The sequence below is a fragment of the Camelina sativa genome, chromosome 3, assembly GCF_030686135.1.
Source record: "Camelina sativa cultivar CO46 ecotype springtype chromosome 3, ASM3068613v1".
Classification (NCBI taxonomy): Eukaryota; Viridiplantae; Streptophyta; class Magnoliopsida; order Brassicales; family Brassicaceae; genus Camelina; species Camelina sativa.
Genome location: NC_141882.1, coordinates 13,358,255 through 13,381,167, shown reverse-complemented (window position 1 = coordinate 13,381,167; position 22,913 = coordinate 13,358,255). Strand labels below are relative to the sequence as shown.

The 22,913-nt window shown below is 33.2% G+C and overlaps 4 protein-coding genes across 17 annotated transcripts; all 4 read right to left on the bottom strand.

The window, feature by feature from the left end:
- Positions 1 to 3,624: 3,624 nt before the first annotated feature.
- On the bottom strand, positions 3,625 to 9,028 carry LOC104777103 (berberine bridge enzyme-like 8). Of its 14 annotated transcripts, none has more exons than XR_015592278.1 (9): positions 8,319 to 9,028; positions 7,166 to 8,045; positions 5,469 to 5,891; positions 5,054 to 5,219; positions 4,912 to 4,949; positions 4,778 to 4,836; positions 4,503 to 4,692; positions 4,171 to 4,217; positions 3,625 to 3,922 (listed from the first exon to the last, which is right to left on the bottom strand). XR_015592278.1 is itself a non-coding variant. In XM_087503955.1 (2 exons), exons 1-2 carry the CDS (start codon positions 8,953 to 8,955, stop codon positions 7,090 to 7,092), a joined length of 1,593 nt encoding a protein of 530 aa, XP_087360081.1. In that variant the 5' UTR covers positions 8,956 to 9,028; the 3' UTR covers positions 6,971 to 7,089. The 14 variants fall into 14 exon arrangements, 1 of the variants encoding a protein (XP_087360081.1); XR_015592279.1 differs by having other exon boundaries at positions 7,197 to 8,045; XR_015592277.1 differs by having other exon boundaries at positions 4,912 to 5,219.
- A 3,227-nt stretch (positions 9,029 to 12,255) lies between these two features.
- Positions 12,256 to 14,340, bottom strand: LOC104777102 (berberine bridge enzyme-like 8). Its single transcript, XM_019243748.2, has 2 exons — positions 13,496 to 14,340; positions 12,256 to 13,309 (listed from the first exon to the last, which is right to left on the bottom strand). The coding sequence occupies exons 1-2, from the start codon at positions 14,169 to 14,171 to the stop codon at positions 12,678 to 12,680; spliced, it is 1,308 nt and encodes a 435-aa protein (XP_019099293.1). The 5' UTR covers positions 14,172 to 14,340; the 3' UTR covers positions 12,256 to 12,677.
- Positions 14,341 to 15,777: 1,437 nt separating this feature from the next.
- Positions 15,778 to 17,886, bottom strand: LOC104757459 (berberine bridge enzyme-like 8). The gene is made up of 2 exons (XM_010480201.2): positions 17,203 to 17,886; positions 15,778 to 16,949 (listed from the first exon to the last, which is right to left on the bottom strand). The coding sequence occupies exons 1-2, from the start codon at positions 17,837 to 17,839 to the stop codon at positions 15,994 to 15,996; spliced, it is 1,593 nt and encodes a 530-aa protein (XP_010478503.2). The 5' UTR covers positions 17,840 to 17,886; the 3' UTR covers positions 15,778 to 15,993.
- A 2,062-nt stretch (positions 17,887 to 19,948) lies between these two features.
- On the bottom strand, positions 19,949 to 22,708 carry LOC104777100 (patellin-4). The gene is made up of 4 exons (XM_010501310.2): positions 22,438 to 22,708; positions 20,836 to 22,005; positions 20,483 to 20,746; positions 19,949 to 20,393 (listed from the first exon to the last, which is right to left on the bottom strand). Exons 2-4 carry the CDS (start codon positions 21,994 to 21,996, stop codon positions 20,136 to 20,138), a joined length of 1,683 nt encoding a protein of 560 aa, XP_010499612.2. The 5' UTR covers positions 21,997 to 22,005; positions 22,438 to 22,708; the 3' UTR covers positions 19,949 to 20,135.
- Between the last annotated feature and the right edge of the window lie 205 nt (positions 22,709 to 22,913).

The following is a 22,913-nucleotide window of genomic DNA, read 5'->3' as shown; positions in this document are numbered from 1 at the left end:
TCTTGGGTATTTGCATTTTATTTCCTTCAATAGTTGCCCACTTTTATAAAGACTGCAAACTTTGTTTTAATGGAGGAAAATTATCAACAATAAACTAATACTTTTTAGATATGCAAGTTACAAATAACCTTTTAAATTTTTTATGTTCATGGTCCATTATGTAAAATCATTAGTATTCAAACATGTAATTGTTAGTAGTACCTTTTTATAGATTTTTTTTTAAATACCTCTTTTTTGACTATTTTCATTTTTGCCCTTTTTGCACAATTAGTACACTGTATTAATTGATTTTTAAATTTGGCTTTTAGGTTTAGATTCTCTATTTTACATTTATGGTATCATTTTATATATGAAAACAGATAACAAAATAGTGTATTTTTGCAAAATGTATTTAGAAAATAGTATTTTTGCGAATGCCCTTATTTTTTATTGTTCATGTTCCACAAAGTGATGATTCATCTTGTTGTAAGATTAAATTAATGATATTTTAAATTTGTATTAGTAATAATCCAAACTTGTCACGCAATATACTTCGTCGCATCATATTTAGAAATTTTGTAAGTTTAAATATCTATAATATTTTTAATTATTTAAAGTTTTAAAAATATTATAGATGGTGTCATTAAATGGTTAGACCAAAAAATCGAATTAAGCTGATACAAAATTTTAAACTAAGCTTATTTTTTTGATAAAGGGCTTTTTTTTTTTTGGTTATAAACCGATTCTCTCAAATCAAATATCGAAACCACAAAAGTAGATAAGGTAAAGTACAAACGTATCCACCATACTTGGACTATTCCTTACAATTAGATATTTTAAGAAACTAAAACTTCAATCAAAGAAATAACCACAAACACTCCAGAAAATAATAGTTTATTGCATACTTTATTGCTAAATAACCTGAAACAAGACGGGAGGAGATAAGATCATAGCGTCATCTTAACACACTTACTGACCAGAGCATGAAGACGGGAAAAACGGAGAAAACCCCTGTCACCGTTACCAACATCTCCGTAACTGTCATGTGTCTCATAGAAAGGGATTCTATGGACGTCATTTACACCAACAACCGTCAAAAAACACCGTCAAGAGCATGAAGTTATGTGATTCTAAGCTTATACAAACTTAATATGATGATTTGTTTCTTTATCCTAAATTATAAGCTCAAATTTATGTGATTCTATTCTTTTTATTTCTTTCTTATTAATGCTAATTTTATACATAGAAACAAGATTCTAAACATTTGTGAACAATTGCATCATCTATATATATATATATATATATATCAATTGTATCCTTAATTATTTCCGGAAAAAAAGTAATTATTTTTGTTAGTTTGAATTTTTCAAGATTGTATTCTAATTAACATCACTTTCCTAAACTTTAAGTCCACCACTTTTGCGTTTTATTTTCTTAACAGTATATCACTTTTGTAAAAACTGCAAACTTTATTTTAATTAAAAAAAATATCTCGAATTACCTAATATTTTTTAAATATAGTTAAAATAACTCTTTTTTTACTATTCATGTTCTATTATGAAAATAAGTAAAATAACAAAGATTTAACAAGTTGTATACTATAGAATAATTTATTTTCTATATCTTATTATCATAACTGAATTAACTTAATCTGGTATGTCTAATATTCTAATATTCTAATATTGATAGTGTTAACAAAGTAATAAAATGACAACTAATTTATCTTTGTTGTAATATTGGACTAATGATATAAACTCGTCATAATATATAACTTCACCCCGTGATATTTTCTATATATAAGTTTAAATACTTAAAATATTTTATTTATTTTTAAGTTTTAAAAATATTGTATCTAGTATAATCAATGAGTTTGACTAAAGAAATGAACTAAACTGTTTTAAAATTCTAACTAGGAAGCTTGTTAAGTTAAGTTTCATCCTCACTCACATTTAGATATAATTTAGTTTTCTTATAATATGAATTTGAATCTTTGTCTTCAATGTTAAAACTATAAGCAATGTGAGACGTTAAACACGTATTTATCTTTCAGTAGTTAATCAAATAATTTATGTTCGTTTCAAAAAAATTTGAATTACATAAAAAGTTAGTCATAACGACATTTCCTATTAACTTTTACCTTGTCATTTTTGGCCCCCGTCATATAAAAGGTATGTTGTCATTATCAAAAAGAAAAAAAGTATGTTACCGTGTGAACGGACTGTCTTCATGATCCACAACAAAAAAAAACAGTCTCTATGGTCTTGCCATTGTAGACGCGCGCAGTCAATACTCAAAAGATCAGTTAACAGTTCTATGTATAACAATATAACATCACGTAGTGTATGTAATAAATAATAGTCTTTTAATATTTATCTATAAAATAGTGTATAAATATGAATTTCAGATTTTAACTACATTAGAATCATAACTTTTATACATAAAATGATACGTATATCAAATCTTACGAACTAACAAATAGACTTACAAGTTACAAAATATATATATATATATATAATCATTATACAACAACCACTAGTAAAAAAGAATTGTATAGTTACGAAATATTGTGTAGATATAACAAGATTTCCGTAGTAAAAAAAAAATTTGAGACAGATTTGTCCGTCGCAACAAATAATAACTATTTACTCGTCGCAAAATAGTCCGTTCTAGCAATTTGTCGCAAGTTTCTACAACTTAGGGACAAATAAATACAGTAAAACCTCTATAAATTAATAATGTTGGGACCAAGACATTTTATTAATTTATAGTGATATTAATTTATAGATATATTTTTAATTGTTTATTTTTTTTTTAAATTATGAATTGGAACAATTATAGCAAAATAAGATTAAACTTTCGGATGTTATAAATTTTATGGTTTAGGAATTGAACTTGTAATATTTATAAAGCATTATTGACAATAAATTACAAATTGACTTATACACATGACATACATAAATTCAAATTTATGAATAATAATAATATTAATTCTCATATTTTAATAATCTGTCTAATTATCAAATTGTAAATGATGCATATCTAAAAATTAAAACTTTAAAATTTAATTATTTGTATGACATGTTATAAAATATTTTAGAGATATCATTATAGTTTGAAAATACAACATTACAAATGTTCTATAGAAATGAGTTTTAGGAGAAACATACACTATTATATCAGTACATATATATATATATATATATATATAAATTTACATGATTATTAATTTATGATATTATTGGGACCATATTTTACATTAAGATTTCAAAAAAATTATTATCTTATTATCTTATCGAATATTGTTAATTTTTACACTGGCCCGACTTGGGACCAGTAAAATTTATTAATTTATAGAGTATTAATTTATAGAGGTTTTACTGTATAAAGCTATTTGCTACTAATCGTTACAATTATATATAAGGTGTTGTTACAATCAGCTTCAAGATTATTAGTAGATACTATTTACAGAAAGTCACAAATTTTTTGTGTATAAACGACTCACAAAAAGCTACAATGATAGTTGTCATTACTCTGTTACTACTTGCGACAATTTTATTGTTACTACTTTGTTTCTACAAATTTCATTGAATGATTTTATATGTTGCACCAAAAACAAATTATGTGAAAATATAGAGCCAAAAACAATTTGTGAAAATATGTTAAAAATTAAATTGCAAAACAAAAGTACACAATTACAATTAAGGTTAAACCTTAGTTTCATATCATACATTCAAGAAAGATAAGAGTTTTAAACTCTTAGACAGAGTTAGAACCACTTACAAATAGAAGATATATGAGTACATAGAAGCCAAGTCTTATACCACAGAAAAGAGGGATGAAAGAAAGCTGAGACAACAACTTCATCCTTCTCAGCCTTCCACATCCGCTGGTGACTTCACTTGTCATTCAAACTCAGCACTCCGACGGCATTGATATGACACGACTGTAATCGGATTATAAACTCAACATCAGCTGGTCACATAAGAAATGCCGTAAAAATAGATTCTGAAGGTCACCAGCTAAACCATAATTGATCTCTACTTCTTACCGCACAAAACAAAGATGATATGCATTTACCAAACAAAGGCATTATAACAAAGACCAACATTTCAGATACCATTCAGATCTTTAAAAAAAACATCTCAGTGATATGTATTTTACATTAAGAGATTTAATTAGTGTTGGAAGTACCTCGTGAGCAGACACAGACATTTAATCTGATCTTTGCCTCATTCAATCTGTCAAACAAACAAACGCATAACATTAATTAATGCTTAAGAAACAAATCTGCTTTATCACCAATCTAAACATTGGTTTCTACAATGATTTGGACTTGACGAATGATGCACAAAGCTCGGACACACGTACAATATAGTAAAACCCAAACCTTTATAGTAAAACCCAAAATTGTGCTTAAGGAGAGAGGAACCCTTAATACATGTTGAAGACTGAAACCTAAATGATAACTTATGAGAGTTACTGCTGAGAATTAGAACAAAACAATTAAAGAGACTGAAGCTCACCTGATTCTGTTTCAATTGATAGAAACAGAAGCTCTAGTTCCAGTTGCTTGAACATTCTTAGTGACTATCTAGCGGACTTAAGGATATTCAGCAAGAACTTGAACTGAATTTGTTTTCTCTGTTATGGCCTCCCTGAGTGACATTTTCTTATCATACCATTAGTTCTCTTTGTGGAATGAATAAACAAAATCTGAAACATATCCGCAAGCCATTATCTCTTAATAAACAGTGAAAAATCAGAAAAGAATAGTAAACTGTAAACTTTAGCTACTCACTTGCTGTTATGGTTCTATCATCATTACTCAAACTCGATTCTACTTTTTTCTGAAACTCCCTATTACCCAAACCAAGCAACTTAGATGTGTTGCATCAGCAGAAACATTAAAAAGACAGGAGAATCAAAGTGAACCTTATTTCCTTGTTCAGCTCTTCCATTTGGCTTCTAAACTGATCTATGTATATCACAAAGAGAATTAAACAATCACCAAAGAAAAAAAAAGTTATATGTCAAGAACTTGAACTTATGAAGACGTTAGAAAGATGAGAACCACCTGAGTAATCCTTCCTTGTTCTTTATTTTCACCAACCATCAAGTCATCCACAAAAACTCCAGAATATCAAACTCAAACTCAAATAAACAATGTGTAGCCAAACCTTAAGAGCATCAATCTCACTGCCAATATTAGAAACTTCAAGCTGAAGAAGACCAATCCTTGCCTGAGGAAAAAAAAATACAGTTTCGTTCTCAATCCAACAACTCTTTGCTCTTAACGAGAAAAATCACCAAACAAATTCAGAATCGAAATCGCATAAAGTCAACTCCTAAAAATCAAAACGCATATCAATCTTCTCCAGATCTGTTCAATTTTGTATCGAATTTATTCTAAACGCCTTCCGATTTCTTCTTCTTCATCGCGAAATCTCTCCAGAAAACGAAATGTAAAAAAAAATGTATGATGATCTAACCTCCACGAGATCGTTCAGATGTGAAATTGCGGACGAGAGAGAGAAGCTGCTTTTGCGAATCGATTCCCGTTCAGCCTTCATATCTCTCTATCCCCGCCGTCGCAATAGTTCTCTCTCAACTGGCTCATCGCTGCTCAGTCACAACCCTAGCTTCTCGGTATTCTCTCGTACCCACATATCATCTGCAATATCTGGGGAAGCGAAGAGGTCTTAGTTGAGTCAGGTGGGTTTTGGGGTCACGGCGGCAAAGGAGGGGCTATCGAGGTGAGATAGGGTTTGGGAGGTGGAGGAGGACATTGAGGAGAGGAGGATGGGGACGGTTCAGCCATAACGGCGGAGATGGTGGAGGAGTAGATCGGAGATAGCAAGGATAGAGGGAGGAGAAAAGGGCTCGCACTCTCTCGTTCTTCATTTGTTTTTTCTCTAAACAATATAAAAGCAAAAGTCATTAAAAAAAAATGTACATTATTTTAGTATTTTTTTTAGACAAATTTTTACCTTTTGTGTTGTGTGCAATAATATTACAACACTAGATTATAACCCGCAGTACATCGATGTAAGTTTTTTTTTATTTTATTTTATTAATGTACTATTTTAATACTAGTTTTGCTAGTATATTTTCTTGTTAACTTTAGTGATTTAATATATAAACTATAGTATACTGCACAATAATTTTTCTTTACTACAATCTTAGTTAAATCAGTTTGATTCGACATATTTTGTACTGGTGTTGTTAAAACAATAAAATGAGAATTTAACCCGTATTGAAATATGATATTACTAATAGTTTATTTTTTAGTATTATTAATTCAATTCTATAATGTCATATGACCTGTCATGTAATATAACTCGTTTGTGTAATTTAGAAATTTTAATTTGTTTAAATATTTATAATTTTAAACTTTTTATTAAATTTAGATATATTAGTTATAAATTATAAAATTCTTAAAATTTTATAATTTACTATATACAGTAAATTTACTATATATGTATGTTGAACACATACTTTTTTTATTAATTGAGTAATATATGTTTGTTTTAAAAAATTCAAATCAAAATATATGCAGGAAAAATACACCTTTTTATTAACTTTATGTATTATATGATGATTCATTACATTTAAATTTTAAAATAAAAAAAGAGATGATAGGAGAATAATTTTTAAAATCTGGAATAAATCTTCTAAATATCTATATTAATTATAGAATATTATATATATGAATATTTAAAATATTTTAATTGTGTTTGGTTATAAGAATAGTAGAGAAAGTCAACTAAACTTGTTTGGATATGAATATAAACATTAAATAGCATTCAACGTAAAAACTTTCCAAAAAAACATTTTTGAGCAAAAATCGCTGCAAAAATACTAGTATAGATTTTTTTGTCTCAAAATTTGTAGTATTTTTGCTACAATTTGTATATGTTACTATTTGTCATTATATAGTTACACATAGTAACAAATTAGCTACAATATCTATTAACTAAAATTTTGTCACTAATTTGTAAGTATTTATAGCTAATATTAGTTATTATCTTTTTTGTAGCAAAAAAATGTAACTATATGATTAACATTTACTAGTGAACAATTTTACTAACTAATAATCAAATCAATATACACTTACGGTAACACAGGAATACTCTGTTCATTCCTAAAGAAATTATCACTATCAACTCTAGTCTTAATTTTGACCAACCTCTCGAAATTTCTGGCAAAATATTTTTTACCGTAATGCTTGCCTTCAATGTAGCTATTTATTTTCCCATTGTGTGAATTGATCCCCAAATCAACGTCACGATAGTTAAAAAACGACTGTCTTGGATTCTTGGAAACAAAAGGAGTCATGAATCGGTACAACTCCCTCGTCAATTCAATGTACCGGTCGGTTAACCTATCTTCTCTCCAATTCGCAGCGTACTGAATCTTCCAAAGATTCCCGGCTCTGTATGGGAACGGAGTCGCCGTCGATGATATTCTCCACATCGCACCACCGTATGGACTGAAAGTCATCGTGGGAATTTCAAGCTCGATCATTTTCTTCCAAATTGATTCTAAACCGGTTCTTGAAATCGGTTCACGTACGTAATCTGATTTCCTCTTGAGGTAGTTCACGGGTTGAATCCTTTGGAGTAGAAGTTTCTCCGAAGAACCAACTTGGATATTTATCCAGATTAGCGCAGACTGGATCCAGCTTGTTTCGGTACAATCAGACCGGACCAAACCCAATTCTGGGAATCTCCAGTTTAATATCGACAAGAGCGTTGTTGTGTCTCCAAGAAACATAGCTATGAATGTTGCCCTGACGGTCTTTTGAGATGACACGGTGCCGTTTACTACGTCAATGATTGTTCTTATGTAGAGCTCGTCGGGAAGCTCCGGTGCGACTTGTTGCCACCGGTGAACTATCTCCGTCACGTTTTGCTCTAACGTCCGGGAGATTCTGAATACAGTGACGTTTTCAGGGACTTCGACGAGGTTTATTTTGTAGGCCAAAACGACGCCGTAGCTACCTCCCCCTCCTCCGTTTATTGCCCAGAAGAGATCTTCTCCCATTAATTTTCTATCCAATATTTTTCCTGAAAATTTTCAAATATACAAGAGATATATAATGAGAAAATATTGATGAAACGGTTATATATATAAATATTCAGGTAAATGTAGTGTAACAATTAACAAACAAAATATAGTTTTGTCTAATGTTTTAGGTGTTGTCTAATTCATTTAAGTTGACCGGAGTTTAGCAAAACTAACTATTCTTATAAGTTCGGTTGATTATAGGGTCTGTATTGATAGTTTAATACTATAAAATTTAGTTAGCATAGAAAATAGCTAGAGATATTGGATTATACCATTGACATCGACGACCATTCTTGCATCGATGGTGTTATCTACGGCGAGACCATATTTTCTCATCATGTTACCGTAACCTCCGCCGCTAATATGGCCACCGACACCAACTGTTAGACAAACTCCAGCGGGATAAGCGAGCGTTTTGCTCTTCTCCCATATATAGTAATAAACTTCTCCGAGGATGGCACCGGTTTGGACCCAAGCGGTTTTACTCGCCGTGTCAACATCAACTGAACGGAGATTGAACATGTCGAGGACGAAGAACGGTTTGCCTGAGTACGTAACGTATGACAAGCCATCGTAGTCGTGGCCTCCGCTTCTGATTTTCATCTGAAGGTTGTGACGTTTGCCACAAGTAACCGTGGCTTGCACGTGGGTTTCATGTGTTGCAGCGATTATGAGGAAGGGTTTTGGAGTGTTGGAGGTGTTGAACCGAAGGTTACGAATGGTGGCTTCAAGTACGGAGGAGTAGGAGCCGTTTCCGGCGAAGTACACGGCGGGAGAGATGGGATGTTTAGGGTCAGAGTTTGAGGTTAGGCATTGTGTGAACGTCTCCGGATTTGCTAATGCTGAGCTTGATTCCGATATGACGACGAAGAATAGTAAAAGAACTAGTGTGGTTCTTGAATATTTCATTCTTAGAGATTGAACGTCGAAGTAAAGAAAAAAACAAATGATTTGAGTTTATGAATGTCGTCGAGGATTTTGGGTTATTTATAATAGAGAAGATCATATGGCATGACGCCAAAATATCTGACTACGTATATAGGATAAGTTGTCCGGTTGTCCCAAGATTCTGATGTAGCAATATATTCCAGAATTTACATTTAAAATTTGAAGAACATCTACATTAGTATTTTTTTGAAGTACAAATTTGAAATTATTTTTTATTTTCAAAAAAAATTACATTATATGACATTACTTATATTTATATCCAAATAACTTCCAATTATTTATCCCTACTATCCATATAACTAAACACAATAAAAAGATGGATTTTAACATTAATAAGAAAATTAAAAATAGCCGTATAATGTTTCTATAAACTTTGTTTGATTTTATTTTCTAATTGTTTTGAGTCATCATACAATGCATAAAATTATTAAAAAAATCTTAACTTTTTCCATATACTGTGTATTCAACATCCAGCATTAGCTAAAATATTTGGAAAATGATTCAGATTCATATTATAAATAATATCAAAATGAATCCAAATCCAAATGAGCATGAAACTTCACTTAATAAGCATCTAAATTTCGATTTTATATATGGTTTAATTCGGTTTTTTAGTTGAGTTGTTTAATTAATATAGTAAATTTTAAACTTTTAAAATTATATTTTAAACTTGTTTTACTATTTTTAAAACACTAATATAAAAAATGTCGACTTGAACTGATCTAATTATGATTTTTTAAAAACAAAAATTGATCTGTGGTATATTGCAGGTTAAATCTTAATTGTGTATACAATTATAATTATATGTGTATCCTGTAATAACATATATCATTAACGGGATTATAGACTATAAATTAAATTTTTTCTTTTCTTAAACCAAATTACAAATCAAATGCCAAGTATATGTTTTATGTAGTAGTAGTTGACTTGATGAGATGGTTTAGCGCTTGCTAGATCTATTAGATGAATATTGAAATATTGTAATGGGATAGTTTTTAATGCAACGTAATGACTCATATTAATTATTTGAATATGCAACTGTTTTGTAAAGTTCAAGATTTGTGTATACTATATGATATATTTCGAAGTGGATATATTTTGAATTCTTACGCTAAAAATAATTTAATCTTAATTAACTGTGACGTAGAATTCGAGCTGAGTTATAACTATGTTAAAACTCAGGACAGATAATTACCTGATCGGTTAAATCAAATTTCTGAATAAAACTTGTACTAATGTTTTTTTCTCTATAACTACACAAAGATAAAATCCGTAGGCTTTGTTGATCAAATGAAAGATAGAGAGGTCGTATACGTAAAGTATGTGAGAACAGTATATATGAAAGAGAAGCATAAATAAGCTGTCCATGAGTACCTTGTAGAAACACGAAGCAAATGTTTAGAAATTAAGATTCAATTCCGGCTTAAAAATGCTTGCAAGTGCATTTTGTTTCAATGAAGTGTTGTTTTACCGTACGAAAGCAAAGATGTTGACGAACGCAATTGTAGGAGGAGAAGTGCAAATCTCTCACAAGTTATAAAAAATTTTATTGAAGTAATTCTATAAACGGAAGAATTAAAGGATCAGTTCGTCTAGTCGGCTAATCTAATATTTTTCTGTGACGGCGACACAAATTTATAATAGAATGGTGCACGTCAAGACGATGATACCATGCATGTGGTCTTGTGTCGTAATAACTTCAGCAATTTTCTACGAAACTGAATTTCAATTTTCCGCAAATGTATATATATATATATATATATATATTCTTATATGTATCAATAATTCAACACAAAGCATAACTTTTTGTGTTGGGAGATGAGATCGACCGATATTAAGAACAAACAGTTGAGAAGGCTAACCGATATTATAGAAATCATGAAGATCAAGAAGAATCACTAAAGTACTATTTATATCTATATATAGTTTAGAATAGGAAATTATATCTCAATATAAGAGAATGCATATTGTAAAATTATTCTTCCAAAGTCTAATAAAATAATTCTTTCTAAAAACCTTTGTGTTCTTACTCTCACAATTTATCATGGCAGCAGAGCTATAGGCACATACAAAAAGTTTTGTTCGTTTCTTGGCTGCTTACGGTTACGGATCTATCATAATATGAGAACCTTGATCTTGTACCTACAGGTTAGGGGTTTTTTTTCTGTTTCCGTAACGGTTAAAACAAAAACAAAAATTGAGTTTCGTCTCTTTATTGTTATTCTTTTTCCTTATATAAACGATAACATGAACAACGAGGGCGCAAGGAAGATAATCACGATCAATATCACTTGATTGTGTTTACTTGTGATTGAAGAAATCGGCCACTTAAGGCCTGAATGGCAAGGGGTTATGCCATGAAGCTGATCTGACGCTTACGTTCTTCATCACATCCAACGAAGATGACGTCGTGAATAAAGTCTAAATGAACTTATTGTTGACATTTTTTTTATTTTTTTGCCACTACTTATTGTTAATATTTATGGTCCTTCATTTGTAAAATTATGTGTAATTTATTAATAAAGAGGAAAATACATACTTAAAACATGTTCAGTGGTAGTTTCTCCTAGGAGTTCTGTTAATTAAAAATTAAAAAATAATAATAAAGGAAGAGAAAATTTGAGAAATGTTTTTCTTTTCAGAACCATGAGAGTCTATTCTCTGGACATGTGCCAGTTTATAATAAATTAATTTTTTCTTCCAAATTAATTATTTAAATAAATAATAATATTTTAAAAAAATAATTAAAATACATCAATGAGCGTTTCTAGCTATGCAGATGATCTTATAATCATAAAAGAGACACTAACGGGCCCTTCTAGATTTCACAAATCTAAAATTCAGGATTGCCTATCAGTTAGAGGGAAAGACATTTTTGATTTTTCTCTTTTAAACCAAACACACAATAATTGAGGGAAGGTATAAAGGAGTTATAGGTGGTTTGGTCCCATATATTGATAAGTAGTTCTCATGAGATTGAGAGAGCAGATACGTGTATGGTGTCAATGAACGAGCGGTGGTGTGTGCAGTGGGTGTAGATTTTTTGTTTGAAACTGGACAACAACAACCAAAACGTGCCATATATGCATTGTTAATAACAGCAACAACAAAATTATAATAATAAAACACTAGTGACATATATAATTCAAATATCATTACTAAAAAACATTTGTATATATATCCTATATACTACAAAACAAGAAATACAAAAAGAAAAAGAAAAGAGAAAGAATATTACCGTGATGAAACACGAATATCATCTAATAATAATATCAAATCTTTATTTACCAAAGACAAATAGACTTGCAACATATTATACATCAACAAATTTATCTACCCAATAATCGAATAAGTATGCGTATAATGGTAACAGGAATACTCTGTTCATTCCTAAAGAAATTAGCACTATCAACTCTAGTTTTAATCTTCACCAACCTCTCGAAATTACCTGCGAAATATTTTTTACCGTAACGATTACCTTCAACATAGCTACGTATTTTCCCATTGTGTACGTTAGTCCCCAAATCAACATCACGATAATTATAAAACGACTGTCTCGGATTCTTGGAAACAAAAGGTGTCATGAATTGGTACAACTCCCTCGTCAGTTCAATATACCGGTCGTTTAACCTATTATCTTTCCAATTCGCAGCATACTGGATCTTCCAGAGATTTCCGGCTCTTTATGGGAACGGAGTCGTCGTAGATGGAATCCTCGCCATTGCACTGCCGTATGGATTGAAAGCCATTGTTGGAATTTCAAGCTGGATCATTTTCTTCCAAATCGATTCTAAACCGGTTCTTGAAATCGGTTCACGTACGTAATCTGATTTTCTCTTGAGATAGTTCGTGGTTTGATTCCTATCGAGTAGAACTTTCTCCGATGAACCAACTTGGATATTTGCCCAGAAAAACACAGATTGGACCCAGCTCGTTTCAATACAATCAGACCGGACCAGACCCAGTTCAGGGAATCTCCGGTTTAATATCGACAGAAGAGTTGTTGTGTCACCAAGAAACATACCTATGAATGTTGCCCTAACGGTCTTTTGAGATGAAACGGTGCCGTTTACTACGTCGATGAATAATCTTATGAAGAGTTCGTCAGGTAGCTCCGGTGCGACTTGTTGCCACCGGTAAACAGTCTCCGTGGCATCTTGCTCTTGTGTCCGGGAGATATTGAAAACGTTAACGGTTTGAGGGACTTCGACGAGGTTTAATTTGTAGGCTAAAACGACGCCGTAACTACTTCCTCCTCCTCCGTTTATTGCCCAGAAGAGATCTTCTCCCATTAATTTTCTATCCATAATGTTTCCTACAAATTTATAAATTATAGGGAGAAAATATTTTTAAAAATGTATAAGTAATGAAGGTGTCACAGAAACAAACAAATGTAAATTATGTTGATACTATTTTTTTGTCTATTTTTTTTTCTTTTTTACCTATTTGGCCAAAATTTCATTAGCATATAAAATAATGAAGCTAGAGATATTGTTTATACCATTGACGTCGACCATTCTTGCATCGAGTGTATTATCTATGGTGAGACCGTATTTTCTCATCATGTTACCATAACCTCCGCCGCTAATATGGCCACCGACACCAACTCTCGGACAAACTCCGGCGGGATAAGCAAGGGTTTTGCTCTTCTCCCATATGTGGTAATAAACTTCTCCGAGGGTGGCACCGGTTTGGATCCACGCAGTCTTACTCGCCACGTCGACTTCAACCGACCGAAGATTAAACATGTCGAGGACAAAGAATGGTTTGCCAGAGTGTGTAACATATGACAAGCCATCGTAGTCGTGGCCACCGCTTCTTATTTTCATCTGAAGATTGTGGTGTTTGCCGCAAGTCACCGCGGCTTGGACGTGGGATTCGTGTGTCGCGGCGAGGATGAGGAAGGGTTTTGGAGTGTTGGAGGTGTTGAACCGGAGGTTACGTATGTTGGCTTCTAGTACGGAGGAGTATGAGCCGTTTCCGGCGAAAAACAAGGCGGGGGAGATGGGATGTTTGTGGTCGGAGTTTGAGGTTAGGCATTGTGTGAAAGTCTCGGATGATACTAATGGTGAGTTTGATTCCCATATGGAGACGAAGAAGAATGGAAAAAGAACCAACATAATACTTGGATATCTCATTTTTAGAGATTGAACCAATGTAATACTTGGATCGTTCATTTTTAGAGATTGCACGTTGAGCTAGGGAAAGAGAAAATTAAATGACTGGATTTATGAATGTCAGTCGATGATTTTGGGATAATATAACCAATGCTCACGATGTAAAACGAACGGTGACCAGCCATTTGAACGTCTACAACATAAAATTATTATAAATTATTCTTATACAAAATATTAATCATAAAAAGAAGAATACAATACTGTAAACAAAAACTAGAAAACAACTACTTAAAATTTATATAACAATGTATGTGACAGTACAACTTATACTGTAAATTAAATGTATATAGTTAGGAAATTGGAAAAAATATACATGTATGTAATTTTAGACGATTAAAATGATCGCTTTTTAAACACTGTTTCGAACTGATATCGAAGATTATGCATGATGCCAAAATATTTGACGAGGAAAAGTCAAATGTGGGTGAAAGTTGTCCCAAATATTTTAATTTAGGCTATAAAATGGGACACTAGTGGAAAACTGGAAATAAAGAGGTTCCGGTTGGACCGCTTATTTCTCCATTTGACAAGTCTGTTGTGATTCGGATGTTTAAATTCGCACTATATTTGGTACATTCGGATGTTTCAGATGCGTTGTCTCTTTTTCCTTTGATCTAATTCAGGTTTTAATAGTTACACTAAATCTAGTAATCAATTTTATTTCAAAATATTTCTTTATTTAATAACTTAAAACATTCGAAAAGACCAGAGTTTATGTGGAATTTTTGATACAATAATTATCAAATTAATTACCCAAATTATTTATCTTGTATGATGTTATTAAGTAAACCAGTATATAAATTTTATTAAAGTTTTAGTTACATGATATATCTAAGAAGTAATATAAATAATTTGACTAAAAACTAAATAATCTGAATATAATACTACATGGTTAATTATTGTAATAACCAACCAGCACATATATAGATTTTTTTTCGATTTTTATAGAGATGTTTTTCACCTATAAATGTGCTTCACAAATAAATATTTATACACTAAACTAAAAAATTGCATGTTAGAAAAACAACAAAAAAAAAATATAGTGGCTTAAATATAATTCATAGTGAAACATAGTGTGGTTCAATAAACTATTTAATCTGATTTATATGACACATACTTTATGTTTGTATTTTTATTCAAAACTGTTTTTTTAAGTTTTTTTCTCAATTCGAACTGCATAATACGTTTGATCCGCAGTTTTTAGCTTAAACAGTTTGATACGAACCGTTTTATTCCCTTTCTCCATTCGAACCTATAGTACTACGATGAGTATATCTTTTCGGAATATACATAAAATAAAGTTTCGCTTATTATAAACATCTTGTCGACGTTCATCTGTACATACATGGTCATTTTTGGCCGTAGTCATATATAGGTATGTTGCCATGTGAATGGACTATTTCATGATCCAAACAAAAAAAGTTGTCCACATAGACGCGGTGAAGACCAATGATCAGCTCTATGTATAAATTAGATCACGTCCTATATGACAGATAACGGTTTATCTCTTTTTTTTTAATAGTAAAATAAGTTTATTCATCCAAGCTAAACAACAGATGAGAAAAACCAATTCGGTATTGAGGTTTACACGAGAAAAATATATAACTGGTCTTAAAAATAGTATATAAATATGAAATTTGGTTTTTACATCAGTACCATAACTTTATTATATATACAAAACTTAACTATCATCATTCCGTAGTACTGTACTTGTAAACTGTAATTAATATCAAATCATAATGACTAAAGACAAATAGACTTACAACATATAATCATTATTCAACAACCAATTTCACTAACCAATAATCAAATAATTATACACTTATGGTAAAACAGGAATACTCTGTTCATTCCTAAAGAAATTACCACTATCAACTCTCGTCTTAATCTTCACCAACCTCTCGAAATTTCCCGCGAAATATTTCATCCCGTAACGCTTACCTTCAACATAGCTATTTATTTTCCCATTGTGTGAATTAATCCCCAAATCAACATCACGATAGTTAAAAAAGGATTGTCTCGGGTTCTTGGAAACAAACGGTGTCATGAATCGGTACAATTCCCTCGTCAATTCCATGTACCGGTCGGTTAACCTATCTTCTCTCCAATTCGCAGCGTACTGAATCTTCCAAAGGTTCCCGGCTCTGTATGGGAACGGAGTCACTGTCGATGAAATCCTCGCCATCGCACCGCCGTATGGATTGAAAGCCATTGTTGGAATTTCTAGCTCGATCATTTTCTTCCAAATCGATTCTAAACCGGTTCTTGAAATCGGTTCACGTACGTAATCTGATTTCCTCTTGAGGTAGTTCACGGGTTGTTTCCTCTCGAGTAGAAGTTTCTCCGAAGAACCCACTTGGATATTTGTCCAGAATAGCACAGATTGGATCCAGCTCGTTTCGGTACAGTCTGACCGGACCAATCCTAACTCTGGGAATCTCCGGTTTAATATCGACAGAAGCGTAGTTGTGTCTCCAAGAAACAGAGCTATGAATGTTGCCCTGACGGTCTTTTGTGATGACACGGTGCCGTTTACAACGTCAATGACCGTTCTTATGAAGAGCTCGTCAGGAAGCTCTGGTGCGACTTGCTGCCACCGGTCAACGATCTCTGTCGCGTTTTGCTCTAACGTCCGGGAGATTCTGAAGACGGTGACGTTTTCAGGGACTTCCACGAGCTTTATTTTGTAGGCTAAAACGACTCCGTAGCTACCTCCCCCGCCGCCGTTTATTGCCCAATAGAGATCTTCTCCCATTAATTTTCTATTCAATATTTTTCCTGGAAAATTTTCAAATATACAAGATATATATAGTCAGAAAATATATAAGAAACATTCCTATAATTATTCAGCTAAATAAATGTAATAAACAAAATATGATTATGTCCAATGTGTTTAGGTGTTGTCTTATTCATTTTATCTTGAACGGAGTATAACAAAAATAACTATATTTGAATGAGTTCGGTTGATTATAGAATATGTATTGATAGTTTGATACTATAAAATAAATGATGCTAAAGATGTTGATTATACCATTGACGTCGACCATTCTTGCATCGATGGTGTTATCTATGGTGAGACCGTATTTTCTCATCATGTTACCATAACCTCCGCCGCTAATATGGCCACCGACACCAACCGTTGGACAAATCCCAGCGGGATAAGCTAAGGTTTTGCTCTTCTCCCATATGTAGTAGTAAACTTCTCCGAGGATGGCACCTGTTTGGACCCAAGCGGTTTTACTCGCCGTGTCAACATCAACCGAACGGAGATTGAACATGTCGAGGACGAAGAACGGTTTGCCAGAGTACGTAACGTATGACAAGCCATCGTAGTCGTGGCCTCCGCTTCTGATCTTCATCTGAAGGTTGTGACGTTTGCCACAAGTAACCGCGGCTTGCACGTGGGTTTCATGTGTTGCAGCGATTATGAGGAAGGGTTTTGGAGTGTTGGAGGTGTTGAACCGGAGGTTACGAATGGTGGCTTCTAGTACGGAGGAGTAGGAGCGGTTTCCGGCAAAGAACACGGCCGGGGAGATGGGATGTTTGGGGTCGGAGTTTGAGGTTAGGCATTGTATGAAAGTCTCCGAATTTGCTAGTGATGAGCTTGGCTCCGATATGAAGACGACGAAGAATAGAAAAGGAACCAATATCATACCTGGGTATTCCATTTCCACAGATTGAACGTTGGAGTGAAAAGAATAAAACAAGTGAATGAGTTTATAAATGTCGTCGAGGATTTTTGGTTATTTATAATAGAGAAGATCATGCATGACGCCAAAATATTTGACCAGGAAAAGTCAAATGTAGACTCAAGTTGTCCCAAAAATTTAATTTTGTGCGATGATAGCAATATATTCTAGAATTTATATTTAAAATTCAACAAATATTGTGTATACAATTACAACCACATGTGTCAACGTGTAATAATTTAAAGACGATAATGTACTTTTTCTTTTATTAGACCAGATAAAAAATCATCAAATGCCAAGTATGTTTTAGGTAGTCGTTGACTTTATGTCATGGTTTATCGCTTGCTCTCTATAATTTATAGATGAATATTGTGATGGGAAAGTTATGAATGCAAACTTAATGACTTTTGTTAAATTTTTCGTTAAAAGTAATTTAGTTGTCTTAAATGTGACACATGATTCGTTTTCTAACTTATGTAAAACTAAGGGCATTTAACGACCTAATCAGTTAAATCAAATTCTGATACGTACCTTCTCTCGCTAATTATACAAAGATAGAAAGATAACTCGTAGGATTTGTTGATAAAATGAATGATATAGAGGTTGTATACGGAATACATGTGAGAATACGTAACATGTGTGAAAAATATTGACTGAAATATAACATGAAAGATACACTTCAGCGGCTGGTTTGACTTTCATATGGTTGACCCAAATGTTATCATGGAGCCCCACACAAAAAAAAAAAAAAAAAAAAACTAAAAACAAATAATCAGAAGTGGAATCTAGTTAACTTTTATATGTTTACATCAGTACGTTAGCCTTGAGTCTATAAATTAGAGGGAATCATCTATGAGTCCCTATGGCCTTTATACAAACATGAAAGAAATGTTTAGAAATCTTTCACAGAAATAAACTTTTTAGAAACTAAGAATTATAATGCGGGAAAGAAACTGTTCAAATGCATTTCCATTTTGTTTAAACGAGGTGTTGTTTTACCGTACGAAAGCAAAGATGTCTTTTTCTTTTTCTTTGTGAAAAGCAAAGATGTTGATGAACGCAACTATAGCAGGAGAAGTGTAAATCTCTCACAAGTTACAAATTTTTTATTGAAAATAATTCTATAAACGGAAGAATCAAAGGATCAGTTCGTCCAGTCATCATCTAATCTAATATCTTTTCTGTGACGGCGACACAAATTTATAATAGAATGGTGCACGTAATGACGTAAACATGATGATAAGTAATCACTTCAATTCTGCAATTTTTTACAAAACTGATTTTCACTTTTTAACGAATGCATTAATCTATTTATTCTCTGGCCAATGATCATTCAAATATGTACCAATAACAACACAAAGCATAGCCCGTTTCTGTGACACTTTTTTGTTATCGCCGCGTAGGTCCACTAGTGAACACTAGGCTATAAGTCAAATGCTATCATCAATCGTAATAGTCTAAGAAGATAAATATATCCTTGAAATTTATAAATATTGAACGGTTGCCATTTACAGTACTGTTTCTGTAAATAACGTTTTCCATTTGATACTTGTAGTAGTTTCCATTCGTCTTCAAATCATATGTAGTATATAAAATCAAATGTTATATCATCCAATAAATGTCATATTTTTCTCTGTTGAATTTTTTTTTGGGGGTATATGGTTAATTAATCCAATGAGGACATACGTGTGTTTGATATCTCTCTTCTTTTTTTTGTTAATTTGTTATATTCAGATAATATTATATATTGTTGAAGTTATCTAAGAAACATCAACGAGAAGAGAAAGAAGAAAACTCTAATTCGATAGAGAAATACGTCGATAGATATTATCTTGCTTACCATTGAACTTTTTACAATGGGTCAAAGCGATGACATAATTTCACAATATTTACAAAAATGTGTGTGACGGAAAAACACTACTAATATAATATGCAACGGCGGTTAGTTCTTGGCCCTATAGTCACTTTCCAGGGCCATTGGGCCATTTTTTAGATTACTCAGTCCATATAAATTACTCAATTGAACTGTTGAACATATTTATTTATGATTCAAATAGAATATTAAGCAAAATAAATAAATCAATCAAATTGAAACGGAAGAGAATATAAATCTCATAACAAAAGATTGAATTTTCAATGAAACAATGCAGTATCTCTCTCTCTTTCTCGCACATATCACTCAAAAATAAATAATAATAACACCAAACGTTGAATTTAGAAAAAGAATATATATATCCAGAGACTGCTTATAGGTTTGTGCAGAGAAGCCTCTACTTCAGGAAGAGGTTTCAGTCTTGGTTCTGTACCTGTACAGAACTCTCTTCTTCTTGTTGGAGACATTGTCAACCGTGAGAACAATCTTACCAGCCTGACTGTTCTTGAAACTGTTCCTGATCGCTTCTTCATTTGCTCCAATCTTCTTCACCTTTTGGACAATTACGGTGTAAGCTCCTTCAGCGGTCGGCACAAACTCTTCCTTGTAGTTCACTTCCCATCCCAAAACCGCTATGTCCCATACCAATGTACCTTCAGTCTATGTAAACAAACACACATTATAAGAAAGAGATAGGATTGACAAACTTCCTTAAAAAAGATAAGGTTTGGTTTCTAGATTATGTTTACCTCAGGAGCTGGGATTTCAATGGTTTCAGATGATCCAGGCTTAACAACAACTTCAGTGACAGCTTCGTTGGAGAATGCGGTATCGTCATCTCTTTTGAACCCACCGTACTGAACTGGAAGCTCCTCAGCTGGAATGTACTTGAGAAGAGTCTCTGTGACCTTAGCTGGACGAGCCACATCAAACTTGCTCTTGGTTCTTTGAGTTAAGAATGGCGAGAGGACAGCATTGATGGCGTAGAACCAGAACGGAACATTTATGAATATCTGCAATATAACAAAACAAACAACGATTAGACAAAGTCAATAGACCAAACCAATGAATCCCAAAATGAGGATTGATTGATAGAACTCACGTTTCTAGACACGAATTCTGGATAGTTGTCCTGCAGTGTTACGATGACGTTCTTGATTCCAACCCAAAGATCTTTTCTTGACACTCCAGGAGCGTTTTTGAGATCATGGATCTGGAGAAGAGAAGTAACACCTCCTGGTTTCAGATTAAGCTGCTGGATACCCTTCTCCATGAGCTGAAACCTCCATCTCAAGAACTTCTCTCTGTTTTTCTCTGCCCCAAACGTCTGGTAAAGCTCCTCGCTGTGGACATTGTAACAGACAGGGTGGGACTCTCGGTCAACACCGTTCATGTAAGACGCAGAGGCAAGTTCCTCCCCAAAGTCTTCTCCAAGGATGGAATCAATCTTGTGTTGCTTCCTCCATTTAAGGGTTTTCTTCAGCATCTCATAGGCTTCGTTGACTTTGAAGTCTCTTGCTCTCAAGAACTTCAAGAGGATCACGTCAGTGGCTTCAGCTCCTTTGCTTGGAAGCAATGGCACTCCCCACAGCTCAATGTCCTTATCCACAGACTCATCTGCTTCCTCCTCCTCGACAGTCTCAGCTTTCACTTCTTCGGTAACTACAACATCCTCGGTTTTCTTCTCTTCTTCAGCTTTCACTTCTTCCTTAGTGTCTTCTTCTACCTTCTCAACAACAGTCTCAGCAGCAGTCTTCACTTCTTCCTTGGGGGCGGTTATCTCCTCTGCAACAACAACAGCCTCAGGTTTAGCAGCTTCTTCGGTAACAACAACAGCCTCAGATTTCTTCTCTTCTTCAACCTTGTTGTCCTCTGCTTCTTCTTCCTTCTTCTTCTCTACCTCAGCAGCAGCTTCTGGTTTCACAGCCTCTTCCTTCTTCTCCTTGACAGGAGAGGAGGTCTCCTTCTTCTTGGTCTTGAAGAGAAAGTTATCAACAATAGCTTCCTCAAGCTTCAACTTGAGATCACCCAGAGCCTTCTTCTCAGAATCTTTCAAATCAGCAAAGAAATCACTCTCTTCTTTGAACGAGGCACTCTTCTCAACACCCTTAGGCTTGCTGCTCTCATCTTCGTCCACAGCTTTGACATCGTCTTCTTGTTCAACAACAACAGATTTCACAGTAGTCTCCTCAGGAACAACAGCAGGAGCAACCACAACCTCAGACTCCACCTGTTTCTCCTCAACCTTAACTTCAGCAGTCATCTTAAAACCCTGTTAGTAAAGCAAGATTTAAACAATATATTAGTCACAAATTATTAAAAAAATCAACCAGAGTAGTAACCCTAGAAACCAATTCACTTTCTTGATTACTTGAGATCTAAAATCCAAAAAAAACGTGATTCTTGCTAAATCCTAAAAAAAATAATGAAATCAAACAGCAAAAACAAAAAGGAATCCTATAATAATACTTAAGTTTCTCAATTTCGAATCAGGAACTAACCAAAATAGATTCCAGGGAAAAAGATTGAAACTTTCTATTTTTTTTTTTAACCCAAGCTCAAGAAATTTTCTGTGTGTTTCGATTATTAAAAAAAAATCGAGAAACTAAGAGATATAACAAGAGAATAAAGACTCGAATTGTTAACTGCTTCTTCTAAATAGAAGGGAAAAAAAAAAAAAAGAATAAAGAAGAGAGGAACCGACCTAAAAGAAGATGATACAACTTTCTCTGATTCTGGAAAAGAGGTTTCTTCCTTATGAATCTCTCTCTAATTCACCTTCTTCTTCTTCTTCTTTGTGTTTTTAGTTTTGTTTTTGGGCTGCAGAGGAAAGAAAGGTTGTAAGGTTTTTATGACTTATAAAAGAGAGAGAAGAGATTTATTTATGCAGGCAGCCAAAGCACAAGAAAGAAAAGAAACAAAAAATTAAACCCTAGGTGTTTCTTCGAGGTGAGTAGACCCCACCGACTCTTAGCAACGGTCACATGATATGGACCCTACCAGTAAAGAAACAGGAAAAACCAACCACAGCCGTTGGATTATCCACGCTGGCATAGATACGCCAGCCTGGCAAATTTTTAATTTTATTTTTTAACAAAGATATATCTCTGCGGGAGGGGTCCCCACGGGTCTCGCTTCTCATGTTCTTCTCAACGGTCGTCTAACGCTGATCTGTTTATC